This window comes from Xyrauchen texanus, chromosome 11, assembly GCF_025860055.1.
Source record: "Xyrauchen texanus isolate HMW12.3.18 chromosome 11, RBS_HiC_50CHRs, whole genome shotgun sequence".
NCBI classification, from domain to species: Eukaryota; Metazoa; Chordata; class Actinopteri; order Cypriniformes; family Catostomidae; genus Xyrauchen; species Xyrauchen texanus.
Genome location: NC_068286.1, coordinates 24,891,174 through 24,915,652, shown reverse-complemented (window position 1 = coordinate 24,915,652; position 24,479 = coordinate 24,891,174). Strand labels below are relative to the sequence as shown.

Here is a 24,479-nt window from a genome sequence, read left to right as displayed (position 1 = left end):
TACACACACACATTTTATTGTTGATAGTGGTTATAACACTCACTCAGTGTGCACCACCAGCTTAATGGACACCCTCAGTTCAGACAGCCAGATTAAAGAAATGCTGGATACACACACTGCCGAGGATGGTGTTTTTTACACTAGACACACTAAACCTAAGGCACTTCAATAGATCACATAAAAAACATTTTTCAAATAAAATGTTAATTGTCCACACTGTAATTCAGACATTGGATTAGTTTTGTCTCGTTTTTAAATTACACACTAAATTCGCTTGATGAAACACATTTTTTTGTTTATACAGTTGCTCATTCCACCACACTGAGCATGAGGGACAAATCAGGCATTTTACACTCTTTATCCCAAAGCTGTGGAGAAGACAACACATTTACATCAAGCTGTATAATACTCATATCATCTCAGAGAGAATGTTTGATACTGTGGTATTATGTTTGAGCCTTGTTATAGTTAGTTATAATTTAACTAATCTACAGTTTTAAGCATTTATTGGTAAAGAAATCACATGAATTTGAGACTGAGAAAACTTGAAACAGTTTTTTTGTGGGTTTTATTGATTGTAATGGTTCAATGTAACTGTTGGCATTCTTTGTAATTTGTTAAAGAGGATGGCTGTGACCATTTCCTCTTGCTAAGTTTTATATGGCCTTTTTACAATCTCGTTATTATTTATGAATTAATCCGAACCACTAACATGCTCATGGAGAGACCACAATCTGTGCAGTTATGCATGCATATTATGGCGGCATGTATACCTGAATTGTAATAAAGAGTCTTGATAAAAATGGAGCTTGTGTCCTTGATCAGAGATTTTCATTTAACTTGCAAGTTGTTCTATTACAAGTCAGCATAACATTGTTTATGCTATTCTGAAGCACAGATTTTTCATTTAATTTTACTGTTGTGTGTGAAAATCCCAGGAGATCAGCCGTTATATAATAATACTCAAACCAGCCCATCTGGCATCAACAATCATGCAAAAAAGATCAAATTTGTCACCATTCTGATGGTTGATGTGAGCATTAACTGAAGCTCCTGACCTGTATCTGCATGAATTTAAGAACTGCGATTGTTGGTATCAGACGGACTGATTTGAGAATTTCTGTAACTGCTGATCTCCTGGGATTTTCTTTATACAACAGTCTCTAGAATTTACTCAGAATGTTGTCAAAAACCAAAAACATCCAGTGAGGGACAGTTCTGTAGATGGAAATGCCTTGTTGATGAGAGAGATCAACAGAGAATGGCCCCAGACTGGTTCGACAAAGTCTATGGTAACTTGGATAACTGCTCTGTACAATTGTGGAGAGAAGAATAGCATCTCTGAGAGCTATTCAGAGATATAGGTTGGCACTGTTTTACACAATATTATGCTGGTGGTTTTAATATTGTGACTGATCGGTCACAATATGCTTAATATTATTTAAGCATAATTATTTAGAAGCATAGACTGGATTTGAGTATAATTAAATACTTAAATGTTGAAATAGACAGATGAAATGAACGAAATGTGACTATTATGAAATTAATTGAATGTTACCTAAATAGCTTCAAAATGAAAGAGAGTTATCTTGAAATCTAGCTCTGGATTACTCACATGTAAACAAACACATGTTTATAAAAGTCACAAAAGGACATGTTAAGTTCAACTCCCTAATTTCCTCATGCAGTGAAGGCAGTACTGACATTAAATTTGAGCACATGTATAGAAAATACTGCTATGTTATTACAATTATGCTCATAATTAGAGTAACCATAATCACAGTAATATGTGGAGTACTGCAGTTTTAATTGCACTGCATTGTACTTTATATGCTTTATATAATCTGACCAAAGTGTGCATGTGCTGCAGACTGATAACAAGTTATGCTTATGCACAGGCCTGAAACTGGAAGAAAAGAAGCCAGGGTTCTGTTTTGTTTCAATAAAATGTTGTTGCACAATACAAGACTATTGATGTACATGTAAACACAACCAATGAACGTAGCCTTTCCAAGTATTTTTCAAATATGGATTCTGGGATTATTTTGGATGTCTAAAGATCTTTATCCTATGATCTAACAATTCCTTTCCTCAACTTCATACACTGTGGTGACTGTGCCATGCTCCACACAACCAGAAGGCAAATGCTGGCAAAAACGAAAAAGGAAGAGTAAGATAACTTTAATGCTTTACTTAACATTTGTTAAGAGAATGGGTATGGTGAATTAAAGTCTGATCATTTTACCTGGCAGAAGTCATCTTTCTCAAGAAGTTTTACAGATGGGCTCGGGATGGGAGGGAAAAGCTTTTCTATGAGCCTGTAATGTTAACAAAACCAAAGCCTACATGAATAGCTGAATACAACTTGAAGGAAATGGCAAAACAAAGCCAAGAAATATTGTCTTTTATCAATTCAATAAGGGCAAGGACAGACAAAATGTGAAAAGTTGCAAAAACATTTTTTTAACAAAACTGTCAAACAGACTTATTGCTGTAGTATTGTAGTTATTCTTTTTTTGAAGCAATGTTTAACAATAAAAATGCATCAATTTGACTAGTCTTTGACTTTAATAGTTTAATAAATGAACATACAAAAAGTTTTCATAGAAAACATTTCATAGTATTGATTACTTGTTAAAAGCGCAAGTTAAAAGTTATTCCATATGTGTAACGATTCTGGAAACAGGTAGTGACAGGAAGACGAAGATGATGTGATGAACCCAAGTGCAGTTTTATTTTTCAAGTGTGAAATCCAATAACCCTAATATTGAACGTTGTAGAGTATGAGGGATAATCATTAACTCATCGATTCTGAATTCAAAGAACCCCTTGTAAGATCACTGAAATGGCGCCCGCTAGTCTGTTGAGTACAATGCGCTATTGACAGAAGGACCGCGTGCTTTACCATGTGAGAAAGGCACGTGGAAAGTTGGCAACAGAATGTGTGTCTTTCATTTTAAAACCTAGAAGGGTTTATTTTTAAGTAAATACATTTAATCCCTGTATGTTGTGTATTTCTGATGTTAGATTAAACTAGTAAAAGTTTGTTTAGTTGTGTTAGTTAAACTCTGGAGCTTTAAATAAGGGTCTTAAAATGTATATCCACTTTTAAGTGTACTAAATACACGTTTCTTGGTATCAAATTAAACCTTACGACTTGTCCTAGCTGAATATATATATGGTCACATTAAAACGTATTTTGCTATGTTACCATCTTTTGAGTTACTCGAACCAAAGTCCTGACCCCGAGTCATAGATGATGCAAATGAGCCTTGACAGGACAAAGGAACCATCTCACGCCCAAAATAAAGGAGACTTTTACAACCTCCAAAGGAATGTTCAGGGTGCTGACTCTCACTTAATTCTTACTGAGAAGGAGAAATGAACCCTTTTAATCCTATATATATATCCATGTGATAAATGTATTGACATGTATCTAATGTTACATCTCATGATTTCCCTTTTTGTTGTTTTGTCTATGTTTTCTTGCAAACTCTAATGGGTTAATGTTTCAGACTTTGCATACTATGGTTAACCGAAATCATATGTGTGGCACATTTGGTCTCTATAACTTGGTATTTTGAAGATCGAAATGACTGTGTACATGATATGTCGATAACAACAACATATTAGTATTACAAGAATATTTCCTAGTTTCTTCATTGACTACCACCCCTCCAGGGTGCACACCAAGGAGCACCCTTAGAACAAAGAGCAATAAACCAAATTCCCGCCTGGAACTTCCACCCTTCTTATTGGTCGAGCCAATGAGAGGTGGGACACCTTTTCTAAGGTTATAAATTGCATCCACACTGGCCCTTCGCTCTCTTATCTCTTCCTTCTTCTTGGCTGCTCCCAACTCCCAACTTACTTCATCTCTCCTCCCTTCCCCTTGGACTCCCCCCGGCACCCCTCTCTCTTCTCTTCTGCTGAACATTGCAAATTCTCAGAACAACCCTTCAACTCTCTCTTCAAGTGAGTTTCAAATCCATGCTCTGGAAACACCGACAGAAAAGCCCATCTCAAGGACGCCATGGAGACGCGACATCCACGCAGCCTTGCTCAGCCACACATAGATCCATTGTGCAAGTATTATTCCATTGAAATTCAAATGCATCACAGTGTGTAATTTCCTTGCTGGCTCTAAAGGGTTAATTGTTGAAATAAGTTTGCCATACCTCTAATAATTCTTTTCCTAATTAATTAATTCCTAATTAATTATAATTCGTTGTGTTTAATTATCTATATATATTTGAAGCAGACTCTTGGAATATATAAGCCCTTTTTGGGGCGTTTTTGTATGTATTGTTTTCTGGTTCAACCCGTATGATTAATCATTGATTACGATCATTTAAAATTAATTGTACATTACCCAAACCTGACATGGATACTCTACAACGTGAATCAAAATAAAACAAAACCGACTAGACATAAACAAAACTTGACTAAAACTAGACTTGAACTGACTTGGCTTGACCAAAACAACAGTTACATTCACAATATCTGACAAAACACAATGGCAAACACAAGGGCTTAAATACATGGACATGGTTAACAAGTAGGAATGGACGCAAAAGTACACGGACACTCCCCATTACAAATTCAGAACATTTATTTGGTTGTGAAAAATTCCCACCATAAAATAATCATGGCTAAAATTAAGGTTTAACTGAGTAAGTCAAGCCTTGACTGTTTTGCACAAATTAGCAAACAAATTAGCAAAGAAAATAAAAGTATAATTGAAATATACAACAGCACAATAGAAATCAGCTACAACACAATTGTAAGGTATTGGAAGGAAGTACAAGAGCTGGAACTAGGTGTGGTGAAATTGTATTTAATAAGATAAATAAAGTACAATGAAATGGGGTAAACACAGGAACAAAAGAATCATCCACAACTAACAAAGGTAAAACAGTTTATAAGTGCCGTCCAGAGCATTAGCTGGGATAACATACTTTTAGGAAGATCGTTGGAAGAAGACAGTCAAAGATTTACACAACAACTGCAGAGATCAATTGATGCATTTACATGCAGACAACGGCATAGGAAAAAAAAGAACACCATTCCTTGGATAACCACAAATATTTTAAATTTAATGAAAAAATGGGATATGGCTTTAAAATCTGCAATTAAATCTAAACCAAGCAGTGATAGACACATTTTTACTATGTTACGGAATAGAGTAGTCAAAGAGATAAGGATAGCCAAAGCAAATTTCTTTTTGACCATAATTGAAAAAGCAGGAGGTAATACTAAAATTATTTGGAGCCAGTTAAGAAAATTAATGGGACATGATGGTAACAATGCCAAAACAGTTGAACTTGTAGTTGGTGAAAAATTAAGAGATAAGCCAGCTGAAGTAGCTGATGCACTCAATAATTATTTCATTGATTCAGTAGAAAATATCATCAAGTGTTTTTCTTCTGAATATAAGAACACTCCTTGTCAAGTCAAACAAACAGATCAAGCTTTCAACATAGAATATATTACTGAGGCAGATGTAGTGAGAGTGAGTAGATCTCTTAGGCCATCTCGAGCGAAAGATGTCATTGGAATGAACACTGTTATGTTGAAAGAGCTCTCTGAATTATTAGTATACCCAATTACGAAAATTGTTAACCTTTCAATTGCTCAGGGATTGTTCCCAAATGTGTGGAAGTTGGCTGCAGTTTTTCCTGTGTTCAAAGGAGGTGATCGTTTGTCCATCTGTAACTATAGACCTATTAGTATCCTGCCGGTGGTTTCCAAGGTGGCCGAAAAACTTGTCTCAGAACAAATGATAAATCATTTAAATACCAGATCCTACTCTCTACATCCATATCAATTTGGCTTCCGTATTAATCATTCAACAGAAACAGCCAATTGCTATTTCATTGACGAAGTCAAGTCACAGTTGGATCGAGGAGGGGTTGTTGGTGCTGTTTTCTTAGATTTAAAAAAAGCATTTGACACTATTAATCATGGAGTTCTTTTATCTAAGTTAAAAACTTTTAATTTTGATACAGGCACTATTAAATGGGTTGAATCTTATTTAACACATCGGACTCAGTTCGTTAGAGTTAGGAATCATCAATCAAGTGTAATTTCCTTATCTGCAGGTCTCCCACAGGGCTCTATTTTGGGTCCACTTTTATTTTCGTTGTATGTAAATGACTTGCCAAATGTTTGTCCTAATGTCAATACCCAAATGTATGCAGATGACACAGTAATCTTTGTACATGCTAACAGTGCAGCTCAAGCTGCTGATCTGCTATCAAAATCAATGCAAAAGATCACAGAATGGTTAAATCATAATTGTCTTCAACTGAATGTATCCAAAACTGTATGTATGTTTTTAAGTAAATCTAAAAGCCGCTGTGTAGAACCTGATATAGTCGTAGCAGGGGAGAGACTACAAGTCGTCTCAGAGTTTAAATATCTTGGAGTTTACATAGATAACAATCTTACTTTTAAATTACACATTAAGAAGGTTTGTAATCACATTAAGTACAACCTGGCAAATTTTAGATATGTCCGTAGCTGCATGTCAAAAAGGGCCGCTATGATGTTCATGCACTCCATGATTTTATCTCATATCACCTATTGTTTGACAACCTGGTCACAAGCTAGCAACACTTCTCTTAAACCATTACTATCCCTATATAAGAAAACTCTTGAAGTACTCGATAGGAAATCCATATATTATCATCATTGTCATGTTTTAAAAAAATATAATTTATTGAATTTCGAAAACTTGATTATATATGCAGATTTCTGTCTTGTGTACAAAATTCAGCATGGACTGGCTCCTCCTGTATTGCGCCAGTTTGTGAGCACAGCACCAAATGCTCTCAGATCTACAAGGAGTGCAGCAAGAGGTGACTGCATTGTCCCGTTTAGGAAGAGTGCGCTTGGTCAAACAGCTTTTTCAGTAAGGGCTTCTCGTGAATGGAATAACATTCCCATTCAAATTAGGAATTTTAAATCGTACGCTTCTTTTAAACATAACTTAAAGAAATGGTTAATAGATAGTCAGGACTGTTTACATTACACTTGACATGAAATCTTGCTGCTGCACTGTCTTCCTTGTCCTGCTTTTTTGTTTGTTTGTTTGCTTGTTTGTGCCTCTTGTGCTATGCCAATGTGGTTGGCTGGCTCATTGTGTTCTTTTGTGTTTAGATAGGTGAAACCTTTGTTGTTAATTATTGTCCCAGCTATATTGTTTTTTTTTAAGGTGTGACATATCAAGACCTGTCCAGGGACAGCAGATGTAAAATAGCCTATTAGCTAATTCTGGCACACTGTACATTTAATTATGTATCATTAGTGTGCATTGTCCCTGTTAAATAAACCTGAAATAAATAAATAAAATAGATATCAGGGCAATATATACACAGAGATAACAACGTAAAAGAATCAAAGGTGAGAAACAATGGGGAACAGCTGTAAGTGATCAGTGCAGGGGGTTATGGGAAATGTAGTCCATGTGGAACAGACGACAGAGACACATGAGGCAAGGGGATCAGACGAACAGTGCAAAGACAGGGAGGATTGAGACCAAGGCGACCAGAGCAGATCAGGCAGACAGCCATGAGACCAGGGAGACCAGAGCAGTCATGGGAGGCTTGAGAGGCGAAGCCTTAGCAGGTTCGAGGGGCAAAGCCATGGAAGGTGGAGACATGGGAGGCTTGAAGCGAAACCATGGAAGGCAGAGCCATGGCAGGCGGACCCGTGGGAGGCTCGAGGGATGGAGCCGTGGAAGGCAAAGCCGTAGGAGGCTCGAGGGAAGGAGCCATGGAAGGCAAAGCCGTAGGAGGCTCGAGGGATGGAGCCGTGGAAGACAGAGCCATAGGAGGCTTGAGGGACAGAGCCATGGAAGGCGGAGCCGTAGTAGGCTCGAGGGACAGAGCCATGGAAGGCGGAGCCGTAGTAGGCTCGAGGGACAGAGCCATGGAAGGCGGAGCCGTAGGAGGCCCGAGACCTCAGTGGTTATGAACATTAACAGTCTCAGGAGCGACCTCTGTGGTCGTGGGCATGGACTGAGACTCGGGAACAACCTCTGTGGTTGTGGGCATGGACTGAGACTTGGGAATGACCTCTGTGGTCATAGGCATGGACGGAGACTCAAGAGCGACCTCTGTGGTCGTGGGCATGGACGGAGACTCGGGAACAACCTCTGTGGTCGTGGGCATGGACAGAGACTCGGGAATGACCTCTGTGGTTGTGGGCATGGACAGAGACTAGGGTACGACCTCTGTGGTAGTGGGCATAGGCAGAGAATCGGGAACAACCTCTGGGGTCGTGAGCATGGACTGAGACTCGGGAACAACCTCTGGGGTCGTGGGAATAGACAGAGACTAGGGTATGACCTCTGTGGTAGTGGGCATAGGCAGAGAATCAGAGATGACCTCTGCGACCGGGTACATGGCCAGAGACTTGGAAATGACCTCTGTTGTTGTGTTCATGGGCTGAGACTTGGAAACGACCTCTGTGGTTGTGAACATTGGCTGAGACTTGGAAACAACCTCAATGGTTACAATGTAATGGGATAAACACAGGAACAAAAGAAACATCCACAATGTAAAAACACAGTAACAAAGGAAACAACCATGATGGGAACAGTAAATAAACAGGTCAAAACACAAAACAGGGAGTTCAAGGAGGCACATGAGGCAAGGGGATCAGAGAAGCAGGGCAAAGACATGGAGGCTTAAAACCAAGGTGACCAGAGCAGATCAGGCAGACAGCCATTATACCAGAGCAGACAAGGCGAGTGGTCAGGAAACCCAGAAGACCAGAGCAGACAAGGTGGATGGCCAGGAGACCCAGAAGACCAGAGCAGATCAGGCGTATGGCCAGGAGACTCGGAAAAAGAGCAGATTATGTGGAAGGCCAGGAGACCCAGAAGACCAGAGCAGATCAGGCGGATGGCCAGGAGACTCAGAAGACCAGATGGACGGCCAGAAGACCCAGGAGACCAGAGTATATCAGGCGGATGGCCAGGAGACCCAAAAGACCAGAGCAAATAAGGTGGATGGCCAGGAGACTCTGAAGAACAGAGCAGATCAGGTGGACAGCCAGGAGACCCAGAAGACTAGAGCAGATCAGGCAGATGGCCAGGAGACCCAGAAGACCATAGCAGATAAGGTGGATGGCCAGAAGACCAAGGATACCAGAGCAGATCAGGTCAACGTATATGAGACCCAGAAGACCACTTCAAGGTAGGGATTGGATCAGGAGGCCTTGTTGGCAGCCACAGGGCTGATACAGTGTCATGAGGCCTGAGTGGCGACCACAGGTTCGAGATAGGGTCAGGAGGCCTGGGAGGCGGCCACAGACTAGAGCCGTGAAAGACTCTGAGGGCGGAGCCGTAGAAGGCGGAGTTGTATTTGGCTCAGTGGGCTCAGTGGTGGCAGGCTTGAGGGGCGAAGCTGTGGAAGGCGGAGCCATGGGAGGCGCGAGTTGTGAATCCATGGAAGGCGGAGCCATGGGAGGCTCAAGGGGCAGAGCCATGAGAGGCTCGAGGGGCGGAGCCGTAGAAGGCAGAACCATGGCAGAGTCGAGGGGCGAAGCATTAGCAGGTTCGAGGGGCGATGCCGTGAAAGGCGGAGACATGAGTGGCTATAGGGGCAAAGCCATGGAAGGCAGAGCCGTGGCAGGCGGATCCATGGGAGACTCGAGGGGCGGAGACATGGAAGGCAGATCCATGGGTGGCTCGATGTGTGGAGCCGTGGAAGGCAGATACATGGCAGAGTCGAGGGGCAAAGCCTTAGCAGGTTCGAGGGGCAAAGCCGTGGAAGGCGGATACATGGGAGGCTATAGGGGCAAAGCCATGGAAGGCAAATCCATAGGAGGCTCGAGGAACAAAAGAAAAATCCATGATGGGAAAACACAGGAACAAAGAAACAACCTCGAAGGGAACAGGTAAATAAACAGGAGGTCAAAACACATAACAACTGACAAAGGTAAAACAGACATCAGGGCAATATATACACAGAGATAACAAGGTAAATGAAACACAGGTGAGAAACAATGGGGAACAGCTGGAAGTGATCAGAGCAGGGGGTTGTGGGAAGTGTAGTCCACGGGGAACAGATGACTGGCAAAACACAGAGGCAAACACAGGGCAGACAACAGTGAATAGTAACAACAATAAAATGAAGCCACAAAAAATGTTATCATTAAAGGTATAGCTCACCCACATTTTTTTATTTTATTATGTACTGCCATCCCAGATATGTATATACTCCAAAAATCACATAAAGGCAATGTAAAAGTAATCCATAAGACTTCAGTTGTTAAATCCATATCTTCAGAAGCAATATAATTGGGGTTGGGAACCGAGAACTGGTTCTTGTTCAGATCCGGTTTCATTCTTAAAAAAAATACCAGAATTGTATGATCTTTGTCAATTTCAGTTCCATTAACGGTTCTCCTGCATGCAATTTTCCGCCGGTGCGGCTGGAACAACGTCCTAAAATAGTCTGACACCGGGTTCACACATACTCTGTGAGCAGCGAGTCTCACCGTCCATATTAACAGATGACAAAGTTTACACTGTGAGCCCGAGTCATGCGGTGAACCATCCCAGAAGCGGCAGTGAGTGGATAGTTTTGCGTTGAGACTATTTTTGCAGCTTAGCTCTTTGCAGCTGGTATGTCTGCATGCAAGTAAACTCAATAAAATAACTTGGTAAATGAAAGAATTAATAAACTGACTGACCTTTTACCATTCTGTGTTTATAGGTGAACACAACATTAGCCAATCGCAACCAAGTGTGCTGATATAGATGAGGTGCACGCGACTGCCCGCTGTTGCCCTTGAAGCAGCAATAACCTCAGCTTCTTATGACCTTATTAAAGGAAAAAACGTTGGTGTAGGACCCCATATATAACTTTATTTTTTGCACAGAGGCACTGAAGAGAGGAAGAGACACGGCCAATGTGAACGTCCAACGACTGCCCCGCTCACACGCTGCTCACAGAGGATGTGTGAACCCTGCCACAACACCCCCACTTACGGTTTTGGTCTTTCCTACTTACCCATCTCTCTTACATATTTCTGGTGTTTGGCTACTAGTGTGCAAGTAGACGTGAAGAATGCGAGTGTATGGATGACTTAGCAGGTAAGTCATCCATACAAAGGCAACTGAGATTCATCCTCTGCCGCCCGGACTGAAGTGAGTCACTATGCCACCATGAGGACTTACGGTTTTCCTAAAATTAAAAAAATCAAACTCGGAAAAAACTCCCATTGACTTAACATTGCGGAATGTTCAGAAATTTAAATCCCAACTGACATTTTCACACACACAGACAAAAAGGGCCTGTCAGCCCTGCATCTCTCCCTCTCTCTCTCTCTCAGAGGATTTATTTTATCAAGCAGCCAAAAAGTAATGACCTAAAATCTTCATAGCCACACGCTAAAACATGCTAAAACGTGCTAGCATAATGCTAACACATGTTAGCATTGACTAGTGAAGTGCTAAAACAAGCTAAAAATATGCTAGCATCATGCTAAATTCGCCTAGCGAAGTGCTAAAACGTGCTAGCATCATGTTAACACATGTTAGCATCACCTAGCGAAGTGCTAAAACATGCTAAAAACGTGCTAGCATCGCCTAGCGAAGTGCAAAAAAATGCTAAAAACGTGCTAGCATCATGCTAACACATGCTAGCATCGCCTAGCGAAGTCGCTAAATCATGCTAAAACGTCGCTAGCATCATGCTAACACATGCTAGCATTGCCTAGCGAGCGCTAAAAAATGCTAAAACGCGTGCTAAGCATCATGCTAACACATGCTAAGCATCGCCTAGCGAAGTGTTAAAACATGCTAAAAACTTGCTAGCATCATGCTAACACATGCTTAGCATTGCCTAGCGAGCGCTAAAACATGCTAAAACGCAGCTAGCATCATGCTAACACATGCTAGCATAGCCTAGCCGAAGCGCTAAAACATGCTAAAAACGTGTTAGCATCATGTTAAAACAAGCTAGCATCGACTAGCGGAGTGTTAAAACATGCTAAAAGCGTGCTCGCGTACGCCTAGCGAAGTGCAAAAAATGCTAAAAGCGTCATGCTAAGCATCATGTTAACACATGCTAGCATAGCATCAGCCTCAGCTAAGTGCTAAAACATGCTAAAAGCGTAGCATGCTAAGCATAATGCTTAACACATGCTTACAGCATCAGCCTAGAGAAGTGCTTAAAACATGTTAAAAGCGTCTATAGCATCATGCTTAACACATGCTAGCATCGCCTAGCAAAGTGCTAAAAGATGCTAAAAACGTGCTATCATCATGCTAACACATGCTAAAATCGCCTAGCGAAGTGCTAAAAGATGCTAAAAACGTGCTAGCATCATGCTAACACATGCTAGCATAGCCTAGCGAAGTGTTAAAACATGCTAAAAACGTGCTAGCATCATGCTAACACATGCTAGCATCGCCTAGCGAAGTGCTAAAACATGCTAAAAACGTGCTAGCATCATGTTAACACATGGTAGCATCGCCTAGCGAAGTGTTAAAACATGCTAAAAACGTGCTAGCATCATGCTAACACATGCTAGCATCGCCTAGCGAAGTGCTAAAAAATGCTAATAACGTGCTAGCATCATGCTAATACATGTTAGCATCGCCTAGCGAAGTGCTAAAATTGCTAAAAACGTGCTAACATCATGATAACAAATGCTAGCATCGCCTAGCGAAGTGGTAAAAGATGCTAAAAATGTGCTATCATCATGCTAACACATGCTAGCATAGCCTAGCGAAGTGCTAAAACATGCTAAAAACGTGCTAGCATCATGTTAACACATGCTAGCATAGCCTAGCGAAGTGCTAAAACATGCTAAAAACATGCTAGCATCATGTTAACACATGCTAGCATCGCCTAGCGGAGTGTTAAAACATACTAAAAACGTGCTAACATCATGTTAACACATGCTAGCTTCGCCTAGCAAAGTGCTAAAACATGCTAAAAATGTGTCTATCTATGTATCTATCTGAGTGTCTATCTCTCTATCTATCTATCTATCTAGCAACTAAGTTAAACTTTAAACTACTTTAAAATACAAACTACTTTAAACTTTAAACTACTTTAAACTATAAACTACTTTAAACTATAAACTACTTTAAACTAATTTAAACTTCAAACTACTTTAAAATTCTTCAAACTTTCTGGTCCAAACTTTCACAAGCCAACTTAAAGTTTGTGTCGACGAACTTTTTTTTCTAGTTGCTTTTTATTGATCTATTCTTCTCGATTCTTTCCCTTTTCAGTCTTATTTGTCGATAACTTTCTTCATTAGAGTGACTACTTATTTACGTATTTAGCTTCTAAAATGTAAATAAATGGATGATGTTACTTTAAAAATTTTCAGCTCCCTATTTTGATAGCACATTCACTCAACTGAACCAGTTGACCTAAATTTCATATATATATGAAATTACACCGATTTCTTGGGTAGGTGGGGTGTCACTTCTTATCGTGATGAACTCTGGGATACACTTAGCCTGAAAGACCGCTCCGAAGCGGTATTCACACTAGTGTGGATTTAGTGTGAGTTAAGTGCACTGAGTTTTGGCATGTTTTAGACATGGGACAGTTTAGAACACTTTCTTCCTGTCGCGTGTATGCGCAATCAAGTTGCCAAGACGGCAAGGGTGGGTATTAGGACAGGGCCGCACACTAGTGGCCAAACACCGGAAATATGTAAGAGAAGAAATTTGCACAATAGGCTAAATGTCAGAAAAATGGCACCATCTGGTGAAAATATAAAAGCCAGGGCTCCGGAATGAAAGCATAATATCATAGAATTCAAGATTTTATGCTTTAATTGCATTGTGACCAAATATTGCATTGTTTCAATGAGGACATTTTTGTCCTTAAGGTCCTGAGAGTAACTCTTATGTGCACACAGTGTATTATAGATGTATTTTAGGAACTGAGGTTGAAATATCAAATTTCCCCCAAAAATACAAACCATTGGCAATATTTATGCTGTTGGCATTAACACAAAATTTTTTTAAAACTAGTATGACAGTGTGTAATTAAAGCTACATGAGAGTTGTTGTAATACGTGGAATTTGATAAAATAATGATTAAGTAATGAAATATGCCATCACATGACGGTTTAGGTTTGTTTATTTAAAATATAATAATTATTATTTATGTCTCTAAAAAGTCTGCAAACACACCTTTTAAAGAATTGTTTTACATTTATTTCTGATTTGTATATCTGCTCTTTAGAAATCTAAAATGGTAACAGACTGCAGATGGTAGTATATACATAAACAATTCAATTTGGATTTAATTTAATTTCTTAAAAGGGACAATACATATTAATGAACATTTTCACAAATGTAAATATGTCAGATTATAGCCTTAGGCTAATTTCCATCTGCAGACCCTCTGGCAGGTTGATGTTACACACAGAAATTAATAAATACATACCAATACACTATACAATGACTATATACAGAAAAACAAGGACAAGAGCAGTGATCACAACATGTTAGAACAGACAGTAGCAACAAGAGTGGACAACAAAAGACATATAGAAAGACAATTGCATTATTAATTTCCAAATAATTATTTAAAAAGGTACTTAAAGAATTACTGGAATCGTTTCTGGAACCGGAATTGTTAAAAAGATTTGGAATTGTAACTGGAAATGTTAAATTCCCTACGATTCCCATCCCTTGATATAATTGGTGTGGGTGAGAAACAGAACAATATTGAAGTTATTTTATACTGTATAGACCTACAGATCTGAAGAATTATTTGTATTATTAATTTGTGTTCTGCTGAAGAAAAAAAGTCATACACATCTGGGATGGCATGAGGTTGAGTAAATAATGCAACATTTTTCATTTTTGGGTAAACTATCCCTTTAATAAATATCCCCTAGACCCAGGGGGTAAATAAACTATGCCTATCTATTTACAGTATGCATCAAATATGCACTCAGAGGGCCACCAACTATAGTTAAAAGGTTAGAGTAAGATTTTGATGACATGGGGTGAATCAATTCCATGCACATATTTCATACTTGTACAATTGTATTTTAAAAGCTGCACTCCGGAACTTTAGGCTCTCTAAAATTGCAAGCAAATTGAGGAGGGACATTCTACATTTAGTTTTGTCACAGTTCTTCTGTGTGAATGAATCTCATGGTTAAGATTACCAGGACTTTGTCTGTGATCGATCGGAGCAGAGAGCTGAAGTCATGGCGTGCTATTTTGACTTTGATATTATGTTTTTCGACTAAACATTTATAATATTTATTTATTTGGGTGAACGGAGACAGAGTCTGAAAGTGTGTGTTTAATGCCAAATGTGTGAGAATTGGCAACCCTGCACTCAACAGTTAACGCAAGAGGAGTGTGTGTTGCACATATACAGTCTTTTAGGTTTAGTGTCATGTTCTCTATTTGGGTGTTTTTCTGTTCTCTATTTTTAAAGCCTCATTCTCAAGAAGAGTGGGGATTTGTCGGTCAAGCTGTTTGGGTTGTACAAGTACACTAGCATTTGTCAAGTCAGCAGTACAATTATGGTGCGTTTTGCAGTCTAAGTGTGTCTATAAAATAGTGTGAATTTATACATTGTCTTTTTGCACAGGACAGCACAGCATATGTGTGTGCTGTTAAAACTGGTTGTCTCAAATAATCCTAAACACGTTACTGTCATAGCCATGCACATCAACATGAAACACTTCAAAGACACTTTAAAGGACATTTCACATTTTAATTTGTATTGATGTGACATAAAAATGCAACTACTAAATGCAAACAAGATTTTGAATGAAAAAAATGCATTCTTTTGGAAATATTAACACTGGCAACATTCATCTGAATACAAACCAGAGTTCTTTAGTGAGTGCTTTTTCTTTTCATGAACACACACTGACACAATAAGATTTGAGCTTTAGGTCATGTGTTTGTATGTTATGCTTATGCTTATACAGTATGGCGGTACTAAAAAAACGAAAATATTTTACAAACATTTAACAGTAAAGAATCCAGAACCACCAATAAAGATGAACATGGACCAGCAGTTGTCTTACACCCCACAATTTAAGCACAAGCCCAAAAATTACATACATCTAGAGATGAGCCAGGAAGACTAGCTCCAAAAATAACCGTCCCATATAATACAGTATTGTCCTGAACAGAATTGTGTTCAGAATTAAAAATGACAGATTAGAATGGAACTCAGATCCAGACAAATGGATCTGAAACACAGATACCTTTCACGTGAGTTACTGTATGTGAGTGCCCTTAAATCAGCTGTTGCTATATTATACAGAAGCTACACTTGGATGCAAGGTGTCTTGAGACACGCTATTCACAGAACTACTTTTTAAATAAAAAATAAAATAAAAATTATTTTCAATATTCGACTGAGTGATGCTTCACGGCAGACAAAGCAACATGATCAGCACTGGAAATCCATACATTGGTTCTTAATGTTCATGTACCTGAAAATCGACCACATTCTACTGAATTACTCGAGACATGGGTTCTGTAATCTGTACCCATGGAAGCCTAGAAGTAATCATGTTCATATAAACAACGTTACATTTTCAAACTAAAATTACCTTTTTACTCTATTGATGGTTAGGTTTAGTGTTGGATTATTATGCAGTAGGGTTAATAAAATATGCATTATGTTGATTGTAGTATATAACTAACACTTCCAGCTTCAGTCACTTGGGGGAATAGTTCGAAATTCAGTTAGCACTTTCAACCTACTGTTGCAGATTTCCAAAGACCAAAGATGTCTGTCTGATGCATACAATCAAAAAATAGCTCAGAAGGACTGTGAAAATGTGTTCTGAGTGATCAACCCATGTCTACCTTGGACAGACCGATAAGCTTGAGTGCATAATGGATTGCTGTAGTGCACTTTTTGTAATGTTGATTCAAATTACATGTCCGCCACTATAATGTAATGTATTTGAATTACCTTCATTATAGGACTTAACTATGCAAACCCTGATCCATGTGATTATGTGTGATTAAGGTGATTCATTATTCAGCAAATCATGTAATTATTTAAATTAGATTTATTGATTAACATATCTAACAATAATGAATAATAAAAAAAAACAATTGTTTTAGAAAACGTCTAGGTTACGGATGTAACCTCCGTTCCCTGATGGAGGGAATGAGACGTTGTGTCTGAGAAGCGACACTAGGGGTCTCTCTTGAGGCCAATGAGAAGTTGGCAGCCAGTATTTGCATACCCTGCCCCCGGACATACGGGTATAAAGGCGAGGAAATACTAGAGTTCATTCAGGATTTTTCTGAAGAGCCAGAAATGGTTCTGGCAACTACAGCGGTTCGGCTCAGCGACGTGGCTGGGAAGACACAACGTCTCGTTCCCTCCATCAGGGAACGGAGGTTACATCCGCAACCTAGACGTTCCCCGTCTGTCGCTCTCTTCAACGTTGTGTCGGAGAAGCGACACTAGGGGTCCAATTTAAATCACGTCATGTGCTGAGCTGTGTACGTGTTCTTCTGACACAGGAGCAGGCAGGTGTTTTACGGGCCAAACGACCGGCTGTATCAGACTGCACATACCCTTCCCCAATGCCCCAAAAAAGTCGGAGTCCTTCTGGTTACCCTAGACAGGGGAACAAGGCGACGCTTGCCAACCTGGGAAGGGCCTCTTTTCTGTCTATGTTTCTCGCATAGAGCAATAGATGGCCGGGGCCCTTACATGCATCGAGAGAAGGGGGTCTTACCCAATTTCCTATTCTTTCAGGAGGAAAATACCCTGCGGAGACCACACCTACCTGGTGGGGGGGTAAAGTGGTGAATACATCACATGTGTTTTTAGGTGGAGGACAGCCGGAACTGCCTAAGGAAAACGCAGGTCCGCTTCGTAAGGGGACCGTATCGTGGAGAATACACACAGGGGGAGTCCAAGTAGGAGTCCTCACCCTGTGGAGCACCTATAGTGAGCACCTATAGGATAGTGAGAGCGGATGAACGCGTGGCTTTGTGATGTCGTGTGGTGAAAGGTGCCCTCCACAGTGACGTCAGCTCATCATGCGGCCGTGAATGGCGCCCGGACCCCAGGAACCAGTCATCCAGCCACGATGGCTGTGGGGAGGACAGAGGGTTCCAGTCCAAGCCCACGCTGGCGGCGGCCCGGGAAAGCATGTTGGACATCTGAGCATCAGCCTCAGCTTGGGCGTGCTGGCCCGAAGGTGGCAGCCCAAGGGAATCATCCACGTCAGACGTCACGCTCTCCGATGCAGCGGCGAGCTCATCTGCTTCGAGCTCCAGAGGATAAGCAGGCTGGCTGTGAGGCGAGCCGCTGTTGCCTCGAGCACGGATGGGAGTCAACGAGCGTGCCGGGGGACGGGTGGTCCGAGGGGGGTACCCGATGGAGCCACACCCGCTGCCATCCCCTGATTGCTTCAAGCACCACTCGCACTGTCCTCAATGCGGGGGGCAGCTGGAGTGGCTTGCTTTTGGTTGAAAGCGAGCCGCGACCACAACGTTGTCATGGTCATGCCCTCGCAGTGAGAGCATGAACCATCCACAAACGCAGCCTCGGTGTGATCGCTACCCAGACACACGAGACAACGCCTGTGGCCGTCTGAAGCGGACAGCACTCTACCGCATCCAGGAACTACACAGGGGTGGAAGGGCATCTTTATAAAGACGCGTCCTAAAAAGGACATTCAACGCCGCTGTGTATTTTGCTTTTTTGGAGAAAATCATTCTTTTAAATAACTCTCTAGAGTTTGGGTTTCTGCACTGTTGAAGCGCCCAGGGGCAATCTGCACTGCCGTGCAAGAAGGAGAAATCACCGCTGTAATGCGCTCTCAGTCCAACAGCATGCAGAGCGTCAGAGGAATACAGGAACAGGTGTGTTTTCATACGAACAGCATGCACAACCATAAGCTCTGAAGAAATTTTCTGAATGAACTCTAGTATTTCCTCGCCTTTATACCTGTATGTCCGGGGGTGGGGTATGCAAATACTGGCTGCCAACTTCTCATTGGCCTTTTTTCATAGATCAGAGGTATATTCGGTGCTCAAGAGAGACCCCTAGTGTCGCTTCTCCGACACAACGTCAAAGAGAGCGACAGACGGGGAACTGTACCTTTGGCACTTGCAGATCAACAGGAAAGACAAAAGGAGCATAGGAAGGACAAATGCTATGACTACTATCACCCATGGATTCATCTGATACACCTTTTCAGATGGGCCAACCTCTGATTCAAAAACAGACAACAAAAAAGAATGTAAAGCTCATACTTGTTCTGATACACAAAATAAATTACAGTATATAAAATAAAGACTTACTTACCTTGAACATTGCTCCAGTCACTCCAATAATTGCCAGCAGTGCAGTACTGAGTTTTTATCACCCTCATCTTAACAGCATACTTCCTTGTCAGGTCTGTGTCTTCCTTAACATATGACAACTCTCCTTTTGACAGATGAACCACCTTGAGACAAAACATTTATTATTAAGTTTTGCAGCTGTGCATAAAGAAAATGTAAATATTAAATTAGTATTAAATCATTAGTGTCTATACCTCATCATTGATCTGTAATTCATACTTAAAACATTCATTGTTTTCACCCTCAGGAAGTGTCCAATTTATTTTCAGCTTATTTAAATGGATTGAAATCTTAATGTTTTTTGGGGGGTCAAGCTTTTCTGAAAATAAAAATAAAACATTTCCAGTGCCAAATGGCTTCATTTAATTTAGTTGGACTGCAGTATATGTATTTATAGCATTAGAATGAACATCCACACTTAAGACTTCCTACATTTTCATATTATAAATTTTGTATATATTTGCATTGGTAAAATACCTATTCATACATTAAATAAATACAGGAACTTCATATATGCAAAGATAATTTCTTACCTATATTTACTTTATTAATCTCCTTCCCAATGATATACCAGTGCGTTGGTATAGAAACATTTACTTTAACAACCATGTATTTTGATTGTTTTAAAGCAATATGGCCGTGGCATTTAACAGACTCATTTGCAGCAACATTTGAACAATTCAATTGATGGGTTGAATTTCCTTGGCCTACACTGATAAATGAAAACAAAGAAAATATTTAACTGATTTTCTGAAAGATATAAACTGTGAAGTTGAAATAAGGTTGAGTGGAATTGCTGAATGTGTATATTATCAATGTCAAAATGATCAAATTAGTGACTACATGAACAGTAAGTGGTTCAGGTAGTTTGCAATTGAAACATGCAACATAGCATATGTAGCGATACATGAACTGTTGCTGTTTGTATTACTGAATGTTTGTTTGCTTCACATAAACAAGGGTAAGAACAAATTAATACTGTGGGGAAAAAACCTTCACAACAAGCTCTTTATCTTGGACCTCCGGCAACTGTACCAAGGAATATAACTGTAAAATTTCAGCTTTTAGTCATTACACAAAACTGATTCACACAAAGGACACACCTAACTACAAAATTATTTACTCAACACAAACAGTTATTATATAATAATCTGAGTAGTACATGCAGTAACTCATCGAGTACTTAAGATAGTTTAAACAGGATTATGATCATGATAAAACAAATTCAAACTTACTAAGCTGAGTACTGAGCATTTTTAGGGAGACCAGTTATATTCCAAGAACAGTTGAGTTGATCTTTCATGTTCAGGATGCAAGTAATTTTTTCAAAGTCAAAGGAATGGAGTGCTTTAGAAGATAGAGGAGAAAGAAAAGGAAAAGCAGGGTTCACATGAAAATAATACAAAGAGCATTTAAACAATGGAGAATCTTTATATATATATTGTGAAAAAAGAAAAAAAACTATCACTTCACAATAAGGTTCTATTTGTTAACATTAGTCAATGCATTAGGAATCATGAACAAACAACTAACAATATATTTTTACATTATATATTAATCTATGTTAATGTTAGTTAATAAAAAAGAAAATATTTTATAGTTTGTTCATGTTAGTTCATCGTGCATTAACTAATGTTAACAAATACAACTTTTAATAAAAACAAATGATATATTGAAATTAACATTTAACAGTAAACTTCATGTACTGTTAAAAAAAAAACTCACTGGAAGGAAGTTTTAAGTAAAGGTTTGTCTGGTTGTCCATATCTTTGAATGAGTGTTTAAAGTAAAAATCCATGATCCCATCAGACTTCCTAATATGAATGTCTGCACAATGCATGCCCTAGAGGAAAAATTTTAATGAAACTGATTAAATGACTATTAATGACTACATAAGTGTACTACAGTGGTCCTGTGAAGTCCTCATTACCTCCTCTTGGTCATTACACATTTCACCCCCTTCATCTAAAGACAGGGAAAAAGTTTACTTACAGTTTAGAAAGTTAGAGCAATGTATTTCTTGTAATAGCTGATATAGGATTTGTACGAATGCTAAGGATAATAAATCCTTAATTTGAAACAAAATAATATTTTTACTAGTTTGTTTCTATGCATATGTATCTGTAGGCTACATTACAAATCTATAAAAGCCAGTAGATTAGTTTTGTATCTACTAGTCGTCTAGGTTACTGTTGTACGTTGTGTCGAAGAAGCGACACTAGGGGTCTCTCTTTAGAGCCTTGCGCATCTCTGAACTTGAGAAAAGGCCAATGAGAAATTGGCAGACAGAATTAGCATGTTCCGCCCCTGGACATATGGGTATAAAGGGAGGGAAATGCGTCTGTTCATTCAGGATTTTGCCTGAGGAGCCGACAATGAGGTTCGGCCTTAACAGTGGCTCGGTTCAGCGACGTGGCCGGGAGGACATAACGTCCCGTTCCCTCCATCAGGGAACGGAGGTTACAACAGTAACCTAGACATTCCCCGTCTGTTGCTCACTTAGACGTTGTGTCGAAGAAGTGACACTAGGGCTCCAATTTTAATCACGCCATGCGTTGAACCGTGTACGTGCGCTGCTGACACAGGCGCAGGCGGGGGGCAGTGAGGACTGCCCAAGAGAGGGTCCGCTCGCAAGGGGACCGTAACGTGGAAAATACACTCAGGGGGACAAGTCCACACAGGGGCCCGACCTATGGAGCACCTATTCCAGTACAGAGTAATTTGAGTACTTGCATTGGGTTTGGTCGGGGAATTCCTCCATTGAATTCGCAGACCAGAGGGCTCGGGAGGAGTCATCCAAGGAGCCGAGTTAGTGGGATCTCCTGGGATAAGAGCGCAAAATATTACATCAGCAGAGGGAAAGGACGCTAGGTTCAAGTGGTACACCCGGTCAGTTGTTACCTCGTTACCGAGTTCTACCAGCTCGGACATGAGAAAACACGGGATGAAACCGACTCAACCCTGAGATTGATGTGCCAGCGCAGCGGGGGCCCTTTCCAATGCCCCACGGCTGCATGCCGGTTGCACACGGCAGCCCATCCCTGCTTGGAGGCGTCTGTTGTGACCAGAACGCATTGGGACACCTGCTGCAAGGGGATTTCTACCTGTAAAAAAAGAGGTCTGTCCAGGGTTTGAAAGTCTGGCAGCAGGTGAGGGTGATAAACACACAGTTCATGCCGTGGCGCCATGCTCGTCTCGGGTCTTGAGTCTGGAGCCAGTGCTGAAGCGGTCTCATATGCATCAACCCCAGCGGCGCGACCACCGCGGAGGACGCCATATGCCCCATGAGCTTCTGGAAATGTTTTAGAGGGACCACTGTGCCTGACCTGAACAAGGTGAGGCATTCCAGCACTGACTGCGTGCGCTCGTTGGTGAGGCGTGCTATCATTGAGACTGAGTCTAACTCCATGCCGAGAAAAGAGATGCTCTGAACCGGGGCGAGCTTGCTCTTTTCCCAGTTGACCTGAAGCCCTAAGCGGCTGAGGTGCCTGAGCACCTGGTCCCTGTGGACACACAGGATGAGCCAGTCGTCGAGGTAGTTGAGGATGCGAATGCCTGCTTCCCGGAGCTGCATGATTTCTGGAAGTCGCAGGAGGATGCCCTCGGCGGGCAGACGGAGCACGGGCCGTGCTGCTGGTGTGGTGGGGCATGATATAGAGATGGCCTCCGTCTGCTTCTTCACCACTGAGAACTGCTGGCGAAGTCCTCGACGGTGTCGCCGAACAGACCAAACTGGGAGACAGGTGGGTTGAGGAAGCGTGCTTTGTCCACGTCCCACATCTTGACCAGGTTCAGCCACAGATGTCATTCCTTGACCACGAGGGAGGCCATCGCCTGCCTGAGTGTCTGCGCTGTGACTTTCATGACCCTTCAGAGCGTGTTCGGTCACTGAGAGCAGTTCCTGAAAACATCGAGGTCAGGACTACCCAAATGAAGATCATTAAGTGCCTTGGCCTGGTGGACATGCAGGAGGGCCATGGCATGCAAGGTGGCAGCGGCCTGTCTGGCGCTGTTGGCTTTGGAGGTCAGTGATGACATCATCCTACAGGCCCTGGAGGGGAGCACCGGGTGATCCCGCCAGGTGGCGGCGTTCTAGGGACACAGGTGGATCACAACCACCCTGTCCACCTGGGGGACCGGCGAAGATAGTGAGAGCGGATGAGCGAGGGTGAGAACACCATCAATCCACAAACGCTGCCTCGGTGTGATCACGGCCCAGACACACGAGCCAGCGCCTGTGACCATCAGGAGCCGGAGAGCACTCGACCGCATCCAGGAACTACACAGGGGCGGAAGGGCATCTTTATATAGACGCTTCTTAAAAAGGATGTCGCTGTGTATTGCTCTTTTAGAGAATTAAACTCTTTTACAAAAATTTTCTTTTAGAGAGTGCTGTTGAAGCACCCATGAGCGCCCCTTTATACCCATATGTCCGGGGGCGGGACATGCAAATTCTGTCTGCCAATTTCTCATTGGCCTTTTCTCAAGTTCAGAGATCCACGAGGCTCTCAAGAAAGACCCCTAGTGTCGCTTCTTCGACACAACGTCGAAGTGAGCGACAGACGGGGAACTAAAATTAGTCTGAGAAAACACTGACCAGTATCCGCCCTTGTAAATGACAGAGTGAATATGAACCCAAATGTCAAAATGAAACTGAGACAAATAACTCTTGGCAAATGTGCTTCACAAATCATGTTTTATGATGAAATGTTCTGTCAGACAATCTGTGGCATCCTCAATCAGAAGCAGAACCACAAAGTCTGTGGATACAAGACAGAGCAAACACACTCTGAAACACTCCTAAAACAAATGTGATAAAAACAAAACACACATTACAACATTTGTTGATTGTGTAACACATAGCCCATCGTGTTGTTCATCCCCATATTTTAAGAGTGTGAAAAAACTGTTTTCTAGAATTCATTTCAATTATATTTAATTTGAAAAAGTAGTCTATTAACTGTAAAATATAAAATGTGTTACCTTTCACCAATATGTTGATGGTACCGTATAGCTGATGCAACAACTGACTTCCCATATGAGAATGTGCGCAACACTGTGAAGTTGAAAAAGAGGAAGCACAGCCCACTCTTTACTGTAAAGCATCAGGCCAGGAAGTTAAAATGGGGGAGGT

At 41.0% G+C, this 24,479-nt stretch overlaps 1 protein-coding gene across 2 annotated transcripts; it reads right to left on the bottom strand.

Annotated features, from left to right (window-relative positions):
- Positions 1–1,101: 1,101 nt before the first annotated feature.
- On the bottom strand, positions 1,102–24,395 carry LOC127651235 (interleukin-5 receptor subunit alpha-like). 2 transcript variants are annotated; one of them, XM_052136978.1, is made up of 11 exons: positions 24,329–24,395; positions 23,943–24,105; positions 21,276–21,310; positions 21,071–21,188; positions 20,581–20,692; positions 19,879–20,057; positions 19,540–19,664; positions 19,308–19,449; positions 19,101–19,212; positions 2,246–2,318; positions 1,102–2,147 (listed from the first exon to the last, which is right to left on the bottom strand). In XM_052136978.1, exons 2-11 carry the CDS (start codon positions 24,037–24,039, stop codon positions 2,076–2,078), a joined length of 1,065 nt encoding a protein of 354 aa, XP_051992938.1. In that variant the 5' UTR covers positions 24,040–24,105; positions 24,329–24,395; the 3' UTR covers positions 1,102–2,075. The 2 variants fall into 2 exon arrangements, with proteins under 2 accessions (XP_051992938.1, XP_051992939.1); XM_052136979.1 differs by having other exon boundaries at positions 23,943–24,145; positions 24,329–24,362.
- Between the last annotated feature and the right edge of the window lie 84 nt (positions 24,396–24,479).